General features: G+C 37.8%; 1 protein-coding gene across 1 annotated transcript in view; it reads left to right on the forward strand.

Annotated features, from left to right (window-relative positions):
• The window catches only part of LOC133424563 (collagen alpha-1(VII) chain-like), a 155884-nt gene extending 144832 nt beyond the window's left edge, over positions 1-11052 (forward strand). Inside the window, 5 exon segments of the mRNA XM_061715238.1 lie at positions 3374-3427; positions 3513-3561; positions 5858-6067; positions 8006-8071; positions 10460-11052. Coding sequence (XP_061571222.1) covers positions 3374-3427; positions 3513-3561; positions 5858-6067; positions 8006-8071; positions 10460-10683 — 603 coding nt within the window. The 3' untranslated portion in view covers positions 10684-11052.
• The last annotated feature ends 2406 nt before the right edge of the window (positions 11053-13458 follow it).

Consider the following 13458-nt stretch of genomic DNA (forward strand, 5'->3'; position numbering starts at 1 on the left):
CAGCAATGAACATGGTTGTATGCACCAGAGAATTTAAATGTACATACTTTTTAAGAACAAATAACGGTAACACAAAACAAGACTAGATAAACAATACAATAAAATAGACCTAGTCTGTATGAAATAATTAACTGGGCACATAAACATAAGGATAGACAAAAAGTAAAAAAAATTAAAAAAAAACAGGTAAAAAAAAGAAATACCGGTAAATAAAAAGGGGGGTGGGGGGGGTTACGTTGTCGCAAAAAAGTCCATAAACGGTTGCCATTTATTATAGAATTTGTTCAAGTTTCCCCTTCTTGAGTATCTAATTTTCTCTACTTTTAAAAATGACATAACCTCGTTAATCCACTGTGTTTTGGAAGGAGCTGTTGTGGATTTCCAGGTAAGAAGGAGGTGGCGTTTAGCAATCACGGAGGTGAAAGCTACTTCCAATTCTTCAGTAGAGTATCGGGTTTATTCCTCAGCAAAACCAAAAATGCCAATGTGTGGTGAGGCGTCAATAGGTTTTGAGAATACCTTGGACATGGTGTCGAAGTAAACTTGCCAAAAATTTGTCAGGGCTGGACAAGAGAAACACATATGCTTAAGATTGCAATGTGAGCCTGCACATCTGTCGCAAACATCTAACATATTTGGGAAAATTCTTGCCAACCTTGTCTTTGAATAATGACATCTAAATACAACTTTAAATTGTATCAAGGTCAAACGGGCATTAATGGATGTCTTGTGAATGAACTTCAGTGCGGCTTCCCACCAATATTGATCAAAAGCTAATCCTAGTTCACGCTCCCAAGTCTCTTTTGTGCTAGTGGTCAAATAACCATCATAGGACTGAATAGAACTATAAATTTAGACGAAGCCTATTCTTGACTAAAAGATGCATGAGAGCCCGAGAGTTTCCCAAAAGACCCGTGGAGGACTTTCAGTCCAGGAGAAACAAACTCAAACCTGAGCATCGCCTCATAAACATCACCTCTATCCAACGGTTTAATTCTGCGGTGGATGCTGCTGTAGCACAAGGTGTCTGTTGGAAAACTCAGAAACTACTTCTGGAGAAGTCTGATAAAGTTCTGCAGTGGCCGAGCCAGAGTCTGGAACTGAACCCGGTAAAACATCTGTTAAATGATAAATAAGGGAGAATCGTGCTGAATTTAGAGGATTACTGTGAAGAGGAGTGACAGAACACTGATTTCGTTCTTATATCTGATTTCAACCTAAAATACCAGTCCATAAAACAGATGCAACCTCTTGGTAAAATCATTTAACTTACCGGTATATTTGAATATTGACTCAGAATTTAAAGCAAAATGTTCAAATTATCTGAAATTACGATTTCATCCTCCTGAGAGTATTGAACCAAAACTCATCAAAATCGTGTTTTCCATCCCTTTTTTTATATAAATAAACGCAGCAATCATTCTAAAAAGCTGCTTTTCCTTCACACTTTACCGTTGCTTTGTAATTTGAAGGATAAATGATCAAATCTAACATATTACAAAACTTGAGAGTAGTGTAACATATTGAAGGGAATATTTGTAGCGAGATGCTTTAGACCAGGGGTCGGCAACCCAAAATGTTGAAAAAGCCTTATTGGGCCAAAAACACAAAAAACAAATATGTCTGAAGCCGCAAAAAATGAAAAGTCTTGTATAAGCCTTAGAATGAAGACAAATGGCGAAAGGCGAAATGTCGAGAAAAAAGTCGAAATGTCGAGAAAAAAGGAACAAATTTCATGAAAAACATTCGAAATGTCGAGATTAATGTTGAAGTACAATCTCGAGAAAAAAGTCGAAATGACGAGAAAAAGTCGAAATGTCAAGATTAATGTTAAAGTACAATCTTGAGAAAAAAAGTCAATGTCGAGAAAAAAGTCGAAATGTCGAGAAAAAAGTCGAACTGACGAGAAAAAAGTAAAGAATTTCAAGAAAAACATTCAAAATGTCGTGATTAATGTTGAAGTACAATCTTGAGAAAAAAGTCGAAATGACGAGAAAAAAGTCGAAATGTCGAGAAAAAAGTAGAAATTTCGAGAAAAAAGTCAAAATGTCAAGATTAATGTTGAAGTACAATCTTGAGAAAAAAGTCAATGTCGAGAAAAAAAGTCAAAATTTTGAGAAAAAAGTCAAAATGTCGAGGAAATAGTCAGAATTTCATGAAAAAAGTTGAAATGTCGAGATTAAAAAGGAAAGGAAAAAGGAAGAAAAAAGAAAAAAAGAATAAAAGAATAAAAAGGAAAAAAAGGAAATAGGTCAAACATTGTTGAAAAAGCTCCAGGAACCACTAGGGCGGCGCTAAAGAGCCGCATGCGGCTCTAGAGCCGCGTGTTGCCAACCCCCGCTTTAGACTCTTGAGGGTTAAATCCAGCTGGAAATGAAAAAGAGCCCATTAAACTACATGCATTACTGATTATCTACACCGTATATTACAAGTCATCAAACTTTCTCTCTAAGGAACTGTTACATTGAGAAAGTAAACAAGCTAAAATAAGTAAAAGCACCTTTCTAGGAATGTGAACGTTCTTTAGAAACTGCTGATGGAAGCTGTGAAATTCTGCACTGTGATGATACAGGAAGTCCTGAGAATCGTTGAATCAAAATGAAATATAAACAGAGCTGGGTAGAGGAGCCAAAAATTGTACTCAAGTAAAAGTACTGTTACTTCAGAATAATATGACTCAAGTAGAAGTAAAAAGGAGTCATCCAAATAATTACTTTAGTAAAAGTAAAAAAGTACTTGGTGAAAAAACTACTCAAGTATTGAGTAACTGTTGAGTAACGTCTGATTTATTTTTTTAACACAACCATTCAAACAGACAAAAGTACAAAATAATCATCTTCAGGCAAATTAACTCAATAAAATAATAAAATAAATTAAAATTAATAAAAAATAGCTTAAATTCAAATAATCTTAAATAAATTCAAGTACTTTAATAAATAATAAAATAAATAAAATAATACAGAATAAAAAAATAAATTAAAATTTCAAGCCTTCGTACTTTTCTTTTTTAACCAGCAGAACTAGAACAAACATGAACTCATAGAAACTCTGTGTGTGTTTGAGTCTGTGTAAATGTGACAAAACATGCAAAAACAAACATTTTTCCCAAAGAATCACTCAGTGATGTCATGAGATTGACGCGTACGTGGATAAAAGGGATAAAAGAAAAGTAACAGCTCAACGTAGCCTAATGTAGCGGAGTAAGAGGAACAGTTTCTTCTTCACAAATCTACTCAAGTAAAAGTAAAAAGTATAGTGATTCAAAACTACTCCTAAAAGTACAGAATTTCCCAAAACTTACTCAAGTAAATGTAACGGAGTAAATGTAAGTCGTTACTACCCAGCTCTGAATATAAATGTGTTGCACCAACAGGGAGCCGTGGGTATGGAAGGAGCAAAAGGAGACAAGGGGGAGCCTGGACTATCGGTATGTCCCGCTCACACAGAGACATATTTTAAAATAGTGGATTTAACCGTCCTCTTCAGTGATAAAGTGTTTTGTGTGTGTCCAGGCAGGAGAAGTGAAGGAGCTGGTCACCCTGGAGGTGGTGGAGAAGTGCGGTAAGGCCGGGGGGGATGTCATCTGGGTGTTGGGCGGGACATCTTGAACCCTCTACGGAGCGCATGTTCACACTTTTCTTTGTCCAAGAGCTGATAAACACACGCCCTCGGACGGGCCGGCGTTGAGCGCCTGCTTGCGTGCGGCTCTCTGTCGTGGGGATCCGTGGCAGCGGCTCGGCACCCGTGTGTGTCGAGCCATCTGTTGTGTTCTCTCGGAGGAACACGCGCTGTGGGGCCGGCGTCGGTGGCGCCATTCACAAACACCAGAGCGCCGTGGAGAGGGACGCCTGCACAACACAACACGCTCAGAGCATCACAAGCATGGGCTCATGAGAAATTCATTCTCTCAATAGTGATTGTGGCTTAGATGAGATAATAAATATGAACTTTAAGTGTCATTTAAACTCTTTACTGGGGATTTCCAGCAATGACAACACACTCTTCATTCCCATGTATGCAAAAATATCTGATTTCAACCTAAAATACCAGTCCATAAAACAGATTATGTAACTTCTTGGATCATTGGACCAAAAACACAAAAAACTAATGTGTCTGGAGCCGCGAAAAATGAAAAGTCTCGTATAAGCCTTAGAATGAATTCATTATGCACTTCGAGAAAAAAGTCGAAATGTCGAGAAAAAAGTCAAAATTTCGAGAAAAAAGTTGAAATGTCAAGATTAATGTTGAAGTACAATCTTGAGAAAAAAGTCGAAACGTCGAGAAAAAAGTCGAAATGTTGAGAAAAACTCGAAATGTCGAGGAAATAGTCAAAATTTTGTGAAAAAAGTCGAAATGTTGAGAAAAAAGTCAAAATTTTGTGAAAAAAGTCGAAATGTTGAGAAAAAAGTCGAAATGTCGAGAAAAAAGTCAAAATTTTGTGAAAAAAGTCGAAATGTTGAGAAAAAAGTCGAAATGTCGAGATTAAAAAAAGGAAGAAAAAAAGAGAAAAAGGGAAAAAAGAAGAAAAAAAAGGAAAAAAGAAAGAAGGAAAAAAAAGAGAAAAAGGAAAAAAAGAAAAAAAAATAGAAAAAAAAGAAAAAAAGGAAAAAGAAAGTCAAACATTTTTGAAAAAGCTCCAGGAGCCACTAGGGCGGCGCTAAAGAGCCACGGGTTGCCGACCCCTGATCTAGGAACAATGGCACTTAGATTTCAAAATACCCCTACCCGAGGTAGAACCAACCACAACAATTATTTTTATTATCTTTAGGGTCTCCTATTAGTGAAATTGGATGTTGGGGTTTTTGATTTTGGTCGGAAATTTGTATTTTTTGGCTCTTCTTTAGAACTACTCCAAACCCTAAAAAGGGGCCAAATTGGGCCAGTTCAAATAGGGGGAAAAGTAAGAAAAAAAGCTCATAACTGCTCACTCTTTTCTGCATCAAACTTGCTGAGGTTTGAACCAGGTGGCGGAACTACATCATCAAACAGTCAGAAAATGATTTACCTGAGAAAATAGTGAAATATAGCACTGTAATCATACCTTTATTTTAGGCAGAAATTGCACTTTTTGGTAATAAGAACAAATAGGACTCCACTTTTCTCTCATTTATCAGAAAAACATAAATCCCTATAAAATCTACTATTACGTAGTTGTCTTGAATGCTATTGAATAGTAACCAGTGGTTTTATGGAGATATCTGGTACAGTTCTCTTGAAAATGAGATTTCTTTAGACACAGTTCTCTCTGAAACAGTCAAATTAAGTCATTCCGAATGGAGGATTAGTGGCATAATATCCTATAATTTAAGTATGCTCACTCTGACGGTGATCATATTTGGAGAGGGGAATGTCATGTGGCTGAATAAAGTTTTACCTAATTAAGTTTACCTATATTACAAGCCTCTAAAACGGAGATACGTGTCAGAATAAATTTACCGAAACTTGAACATCAATCCAATCTACATATATAGTAGCCCTAACGTACAAACAGAATACCCAATGAAAAGTCATACCATTTATTGGAAAAAAAAAAAGTAATAACATTTCTGGAACCAGGAAAAAGTAATAGAATTTAATGGAAAAAGTTGTAAACCTTTGTGGAAAAAAATCATAAAATTTTGCCAAAAAATTCATACATTTTTTGAGAAAAATGGGGAGTTCCCACGCATTTTTACAAACACACGTGCCATAGGTTCCTCGGGTACATTTTGCAACACATTTTGACATTCTCCAGTTCTTATACTTGAATATTGACTCAGAATTTAAAGCAAAATGTTCAAATTAGCTGAAATTACTTTCCTACCCTCTAACAGACTAATTGACTTAACGTTCTTATTTGGGGCTCGTATCATCGCAGGGTTGGAGTACAAGTTCATGGTCAAATCTGTGGATCCAGATGCAACAACGACAGAGACTGGGAGTCAAAACGAGCCGGAGGAAGATGATTTATCCGTTAACGGAGACCTCGATGAAGAAGACGTGGAAGTGGAAGATCAAGCTGTGAAACGGGAACAATACAACGAAACGAAGGGGGAACTTTCCAGTCCTGCTGCTGTGAACCGTACCGGTAAGAAAAGGTCAAATCAAAACACATAAACGTTAACAGATCATTCTCTAAGTCATTAAAATAAATTACTTTGTCACTGCTTTTAAAAAAAGTAAATGACCATCACCTTGAAAAACTGCACTTTGTCACACTGAAAGCAGTAAACTGTACCACTTCATCAGTTGTTTCAAACACAACATTTTATGTGTAACTTTGCCAATTAATCTGCACTAAATTAATTTGACCAAAGTATAGTCTGAAATCCTTTATATGTTTTATTTCTCCCGAAGCGTGCACAAGTTAGTACGCTGCAAGAAAAGCACACAAGGGAAGAGGTTTTCCTTGCTACTTGATATTTTGATATTTATTTCAGACGATTTAATGTTTAATTCTATTCTATTTCCTCACAGTAAGATTTATCTCAGCTCATCTCATTTCATCATAGACGTACCCAGTACTCAAGTTGTAAAAAAAATCAGTGGGGATGGTGGATTTTATCATATGGGGACAGATAATTTGTGCTTATTACAAATAATATAATATATTACAAATAATAGCAGTGACCAAAACAGCTGCAGAAATACTGCAGGAATGACATAGCAGCAGTTAAATGCAGCCTTCTGTAAGCTTTAAATATCCACTGGGCTTACATCAAATACATCAAAACACAACAATAAAAAACACTTTTCTGAACTTATCAATATGACCCTGTCCTTCACAGGATAAGTAAAATGGATCACTGCAAAAACTCACAATCTTAACAAGAATATTTGTCTTATTATCTTATTAAATGTCTCATTTTAGTAAAAAAATCTTATTACACTTAAAACAAGACTCATCACTGGAAAAAACAACAATTAGTAGAAGTAGAAAAATGTGCCAGTGGAACAAGATTTTGCTTGTTATAAGAAGATAAATCTTGTCCCAATGGCAGATTTTTCTACTTATTTCAAGTGAAAATTTACTTGAAACAGGTGAAAATTGTCATATAATTTATTTTTCTGGTGTTATTTTTCTGGTGATGACTCTAAATGTTGAAATAGCAGTAAAACCACATTCATTGATGAAATGACATAAGGGATGGAAAGGGGGGATGACAGTTTTACAGGGGGGATGATTTGGACCGTTTTTATTTCAGGGGGGGATGCCATCCAAAGATTAGCCGTCCTCTGGCCCAGCACACCTAAAACAGGCCAAAGCTGTCAATAAAAACACAAATAAAACAAGGCAGAGAGTTTAAAAAAAGACAAAGGTTGGCACAAAGCAGCCAGAGACGTCACGAGGCTCATTAGTGAATCCAGCCACAGGCACGAATGGGTTTTTGCATTTAAAGTTATCGCAGTTTTTGCCAGACGACTCATCAAAGCTGAGGTTGTCTTTGCCCGGTGTCAATGTCAGCTCATTTCAAATTAATTCACACTAAAAGGACTGTTTTTTTGTTTTTTTTTATACTTCCGACCTTTGATTGTGGGTGTAATTACATGCCTCGTGACGGTTATTTCACATTTGACCTCCAATCATGTATATATATATTAAAACCCGCTGGATTGTTAGTTTTTTTTTCGTGCAGCCTCCTCTTTGTGTTACTTTCTAAGTACAACTGATTAAATTACAGTTTAATGTTTATGAACAGATCAGGTCACACCACAGTCGTCCTACCGCTTAGACATTTAATGACTGAACTGTTTGCTCTCCTCGTATAATGGCGGCTTAGATTAGTGATGTTGTTTGTTCAGCTCTGAATGGCAAACTTCTTGGAACGGTATCTTTCGGTCTCGTTTGTAGTAAAGATGATCGCTTACGTGAAGAGCCTGAGAAATCAATCAATGGCCGCTCCACAAAAACCCTCATTTGGCTTCAAAATGAGTCAAAAACGCCGCTGGTGCTCATTAAATCCACATCCAGAGGTTCTTTGGGGTTGAGTCCAACAACATGTTAAACTTCGGTTTCTGTCTCCAGATTCTCACAGAGGAGAAACTGTGGAGTCGGGACGGAGGAAAAGACGAGTATTTGGAGCAGAAACTGGTGAGAGGCCAAGATAACTGATTTTATTCTACTTTTTCACTCTCCTTTAATTTCCCTCGGTTTTAATCTGTGCATTTGGTCTTATTTCTCCATTTTTTTATATCATGTATGAGTAATGAGCTCAAATAATTAATGGCTCAAGGTAGGAGACAAAGATAAAAATGAGATTTTAATCTAGTAAATGTGTTTTGTGGTGAAATTTCTATTAATATCTACCAAATGATAATATCTAGGTAGTAATGGATCAATTAACCTTTTGTCTGTATATTTTTTTAAAGTTTGATTGAGAAAACTCTATGAACAGGCGATAATAATGTACTTTTGACAATAACTATTTAGTCTACAACTCTACATAAATGATTCCCATCACGTGAGTCATGTGACTAATGTCAACTTTAGAGCGGAAAAACAAGCTTGCTAACTGTTTAAGAAAAGAAAATTCATTGCGAAATTGACTTGGCTATTTCCTATTTAACGCTAGTTCGACCTGATGGATAAATTTGTGACAATAACGAAGCCTAAAGCTGGAGATTGTAACGTTACAGCTCGGCCTAACGTTACTCCTTCCACGTCTGACGAGGCCAAAGTTTCATCAACCATAAACTCATGTAGGCTAATAATCCAGTCAGGAATTGGTTAATGAGGCGATATAAGCAGAATAAAACACATTCAAAGGTTATTATAAGCTAGGCTTAAAACTTGACACATTAAAAAAAAGTGAACAAATAAGAATTAAAGCTGCAAGCAGCCCGTGCAATTTTCACCAATAAAGGTCAAAGTCTCAAAACTAAGTCGGATGACACCACCCATGACTCTTTATGTCAAACCATTCAAAAGTTATGGCAGAAAGTAGGAACTATCAAATATCGACCAATCAGAAAAAGGGGCGGGGCTAATTCAGGCCAATTATGGTCAAAGTCTCAAAACTAAGTCCGATGACACCACCCACGAGTCTCTATGTCAAACCATTCAAAAGTTATGGCAGAAAATGGCGCCACGGCCACGCCATTTCACGAAAACTCACAATTTTGCTAACTTTTCATAGTTAACGTCTTTTGTGTCTACTGAGCAAGTTTTATGTCGAACGGACGATCCTGCTAGGAGGAGTTCGTTAAAGTACGACACGTGAAAAATGGCATAAATTGCGCCAAAATTACACGATTAATTCAAAATGGCCGACTTCCTGTTTGGTTTCGGCCATGGCGCCAAGAGACTTTTCTTTAAGTTGCGACATAATACAGGTGTGTACCGATTTTCGTGCATGTACGTCAAACCGTATTGTTCGCCAGGCCTGGCTTGCGTGCAAAATTTGGTGACTTTTGGGGCACGTTTAGGGGGAAAAAAGGCTCTCGTCGGAAAAATAAAAATGAAAACAATTCCTACAGATACAATAGGGCCTTCGCACTGTCAGTGCTCGGGCCATAATTACAAGCGGGGGTCCCTGCTCTGTTTTTCTCTCATCCAAGGGTCCCTGGGCTAGAAAAGGTTGAAGACTATGGAGGTAGATTTGTGTCTTAATTATTCAATCAAAAAATAGATTGCTTCAATCAAAAAATATATTTTAAATTAAAATAAAATTCACTTCAATCAATAAAAATGATTTCAATCAAAGAAAAAAAGTGTTTGAATGCAAAAAAATATTTGAGACTCAAAAAAATGCATTTGAACACTGATTTTCTGTGATTGGAAATGTTTTCTTTGATAGAAGTGAAGTTTTTTTTGTTTGAAGCAACTTTTTTGATTGAAGTAGTGTTTTTTTGGGTTTGGGCCATATTATGGGTAGGACATTTGTGTCTTTATCATTTAATCAAAAAAGAAGTTGCTTCAAAAAGGAAAAAAAAAATATTTTAAATGAAAAAAAATCACTTCAATAAAAAAAACCAATGCAAAAAAATATTTGAGACCCAAAAAATTGCATTTGAATACTTTTTTTTTTGGATTGAAAATATTTTTTTCGGTTTGAAGTGATTTTTTCTTTGATTGAAGTGAAAAAAGTTTTGAAGTCTTTTTTTTTTTTGATTGAATCATTTTGACACAAACATCCCGCAGTGGGCGGAGCTTCCCCATTGGTCAAAAGAAAAACAGTGTTCAAATGCATTTTTTTGAGTCTCAAATATTTTTTTGCATTCAAACACTTTTTTTCTTTGATTGAAATCATTTTTATTGATTGAAGTGACATTTTTTTAATTTAAAATATATCTTTTGATTGAAGCAATCTTTTTTTTGATTGAATAATTAAGACACAAATTTACCTCTATAGAAGACCCCTGTCCTAAACACTTTAAACACTCATACATAATTAAAAAACAACAACTTCAGACGCGTCAGAAGCTGGTGTGAATGATGCAAATCCTAAACTGGCCACGCTTGAACATGTTTCCGCTGCAGTTCCAGTATCGGACCGCTGCCTGGAGCCGATGTCGGAGGGCGCCTGTTCGGACTACGTCCTGCTCTGGTACTTCCACGCCCCGTCGGGCGAGTGCAGGCCCTTCGTCTACGGCGGCTGCGACGGCAACTCGAACCGATTCCCCTCCAGACAGCAGTGCCAGAAAGTTTGCTGCTCGAGTCGAACTGCCGGCAGCCAATCAGATAATTTACCTTCCAACAGCTGATGCAGTGACTGGAAAATCTTTTTTCTTCATAAAAAAGGGCAATTTAAAGGAAATAACTGTTTACGTTTATCATACAAAACTTCCAATTCTTCCAGATTAAAGATAAAAACAACAACCAGCAAAAATTGATGCTGATTTTTGTACATTACTGTGTAAAATGTTACTGGTATGCATTTGAATTTCTTTTATTTATACATGTTTTGACAGCAGCAGCTTCTTGACTTCCTTTAGGGACAAATCTGAGGATGAAAGTGAATGTAATTCATGTAATTCATTTGTTTTATAGCTGTTTCTGAACCTGCCGGAGCTTTTTCAAACGCCATCATGTGATCTTGCCACAGAGATATTAAACCTGACCTCTCTTTTGTAGTCCCCCGTGTCTCTGCATCGCCCCACAGCTCACCTTTTCCCCGTTTTCTCGAGTGCCGCGCGTCTCACGCGCAGCAGAAGTACAAAGCTGGTGGCGGGTTGCCTGCTGCCGCCTCCGCCGGTACATATGCTCCTCCGGCGGGGGGGCGTCGTGGGTCAGGCCGGGAGCCAGATGAGGGGCCCACGGGAGCCCAGTGACTCTCCATCAGTGGCAGGGGATTCCTGCGTGGGTGTCGGTGTAGGGGCGGCACACATTGCATATTTACTTCCTCAAAAAAGACTGATTCAACTCAAAAGTGTCCACAAGTGAAGGAAAACCTATTAGAGAGAAAGCGTCACGCCAGCGATTCTCTTGTATGTTTTATTATTAAAAATAGTCGTTTAAGGCCAACAGGGGAGCCTTTGACGAAACAGCCCCGTGAGGCTTCTTCCATTAGTCACGATGCTGCATCATAATTTACTCCCACATGCTTAATAAACCTGCAAGACATGGCGAGATTTAAGAGACATGTTGAAATTTCCTGTTTACATGCTTTCAAATCAGGTTTATTTATAAATAAGATAATCAGTCATAGTGGTTTCCACTTTGAACAGATATAAGATGCTGTTGAACCTTGAATCTTTAAAATTCCTCTTTAGTGCAATAAGGCTGCGTCCCAATTCTCCCCCTCACCCTCGTTTTCTTCACTACCCCTACATTTTGCGCGTTCCCGTGAGGGTAGTGGTGTCCCAATTCCTCTTTTCACCAAGGGGGAGTGGGCATAATGAGGGCGAGGGGCTGAGAATAGCCCCTTCAAATCGAGTGATTTCAGACGCTGACTTCGCGAGCGAGGGGGTATAAACATTTCCCAGAATGCTTTTCGTCGTCATTTGCGGACTGAATAAAAAAAAAAAACATGGCGGACATTTCTTAGTGAATAAATCAATATTTTGAGTTAGTTTCTGCATAAAAATGCGTTTTGATTACATTTCTAGCGACAAATATATATTTTACTTTCATAATATACACTCAGTGAATGAACATAATCCCTTTTTTGTCTGTTGTTCGCGAAGAATCGCGCCGGAGTAAAGGCTGTTAGCTTACGCCGTAGGCTACGTAAGCTACGCGGTAGGCTCTGTGTCGATTTGCCTCGCCGACCGAGGAAAAACATCATTTGCAGACTCGTCTCAGATTGTGACCAAGGGAGCAAGCATTTTTTAGTTTAGTTTATTGTTTTGCACAGTTTTTAAAAAATATACAGGACATATCAATGATAAACACTATAGGTGCAGGAAGAGGCAAAAAACCCAATGGGTTTATTTGAAGCCTCCACCGAAGATATTAAAATTTCATGTCAAGATTAACATACAAAAAAAACAAAGTAAAACTACACAAAAGTGATGGCAAACTAATAATGCAATATATAAAATATACATTTTTGTGGGAAATAGAGATAAATAATCCTGTGACTCGTCAGATTTGTTTTGGATGTTTCTGATATAATAGTTTTCAGAAACCACAAAGCTGTTATCTGTGTAATTTACACAGTTTCAGATAAAGCTGAAGTGAAGATAGCGGAGCTGTTTTATGGTTCCGCGTTAAATCGACGCAGAGCCTACGGCGTAGGTTACGCGGGGACGCGCGCCGTACGCCGTACCCTACGCCGTAGGCTCTGCGTCGATTTAACGCGGACCCATAAACTCCGGAGCCGGCAGACAGAAATCTCTAAATTTTCGGAGCAAATTTCTTAACAGGCATAGCTACAACTGTTAGATTTCATCTACTAAACCAACATCTTCCTAAATGATTTATTTCAGCCAGCGTAATTCTCAACAGAGCTGCAGGTTTCTCTAAATGTGTGAAGGAAAAGGCAACAAATTAAAGCCGAGAGTCACAACAGGTTGTTTATGTTAAAGGCGTGTGGATATCTAGAGACTCGTGCTATTTTTTGTTTGCCTTCAGTTGACAATTTTAACATTCAACATTCAGGAAAATGGCTTCGGAGATGACAGCTCTTTAATATGTAGGATTGTGTTTTCGAAGGACTGGACAGTCGACTCAAAAGCCGCTCCGTGTGCCGCATTTGCATTTGAAAAGCCGCCGTCGAGGACGCGCAACGTGCAGTCAAAGGAGCTCTCGGTGCAAAAGGAAACAGGCCGCAGAAACAATGCAAATCCACCTGAGAGATAGCAGCAACACTGGGAGAGGTGGAGTGATAACCGGGGTCGTTTACATGATAAATAAAATCCCCTTCGCCGTCCTGGAGTCTCGAGAGAAGACTCCATGAAAGTAGAGGGTTCACGACGGTTCATGAATATCGAGTGTGGAAAAGCCCAATTACAGCCGTGTCTGTGCAAACACACACACACACAGAAATGATTTTTATTATGTTTATACACAACAGAGAACATGGGATTGAAAGAGGA

Source organism: Cololabis saira, chromosome 23 (assembly GCF_033807715.1).
Source record: "Cololabis saira isolate AMF1-May2022 chromosome 23, fColSai1.1, whole genome shotgun sequence".
Taxonomy (NCBI): domain Eukaryota; kingdom Metazoa; phylum Chordata; class Actinopteri; order Beloniformes; family Belonidae; genus Cololabis; species Cololabis saira.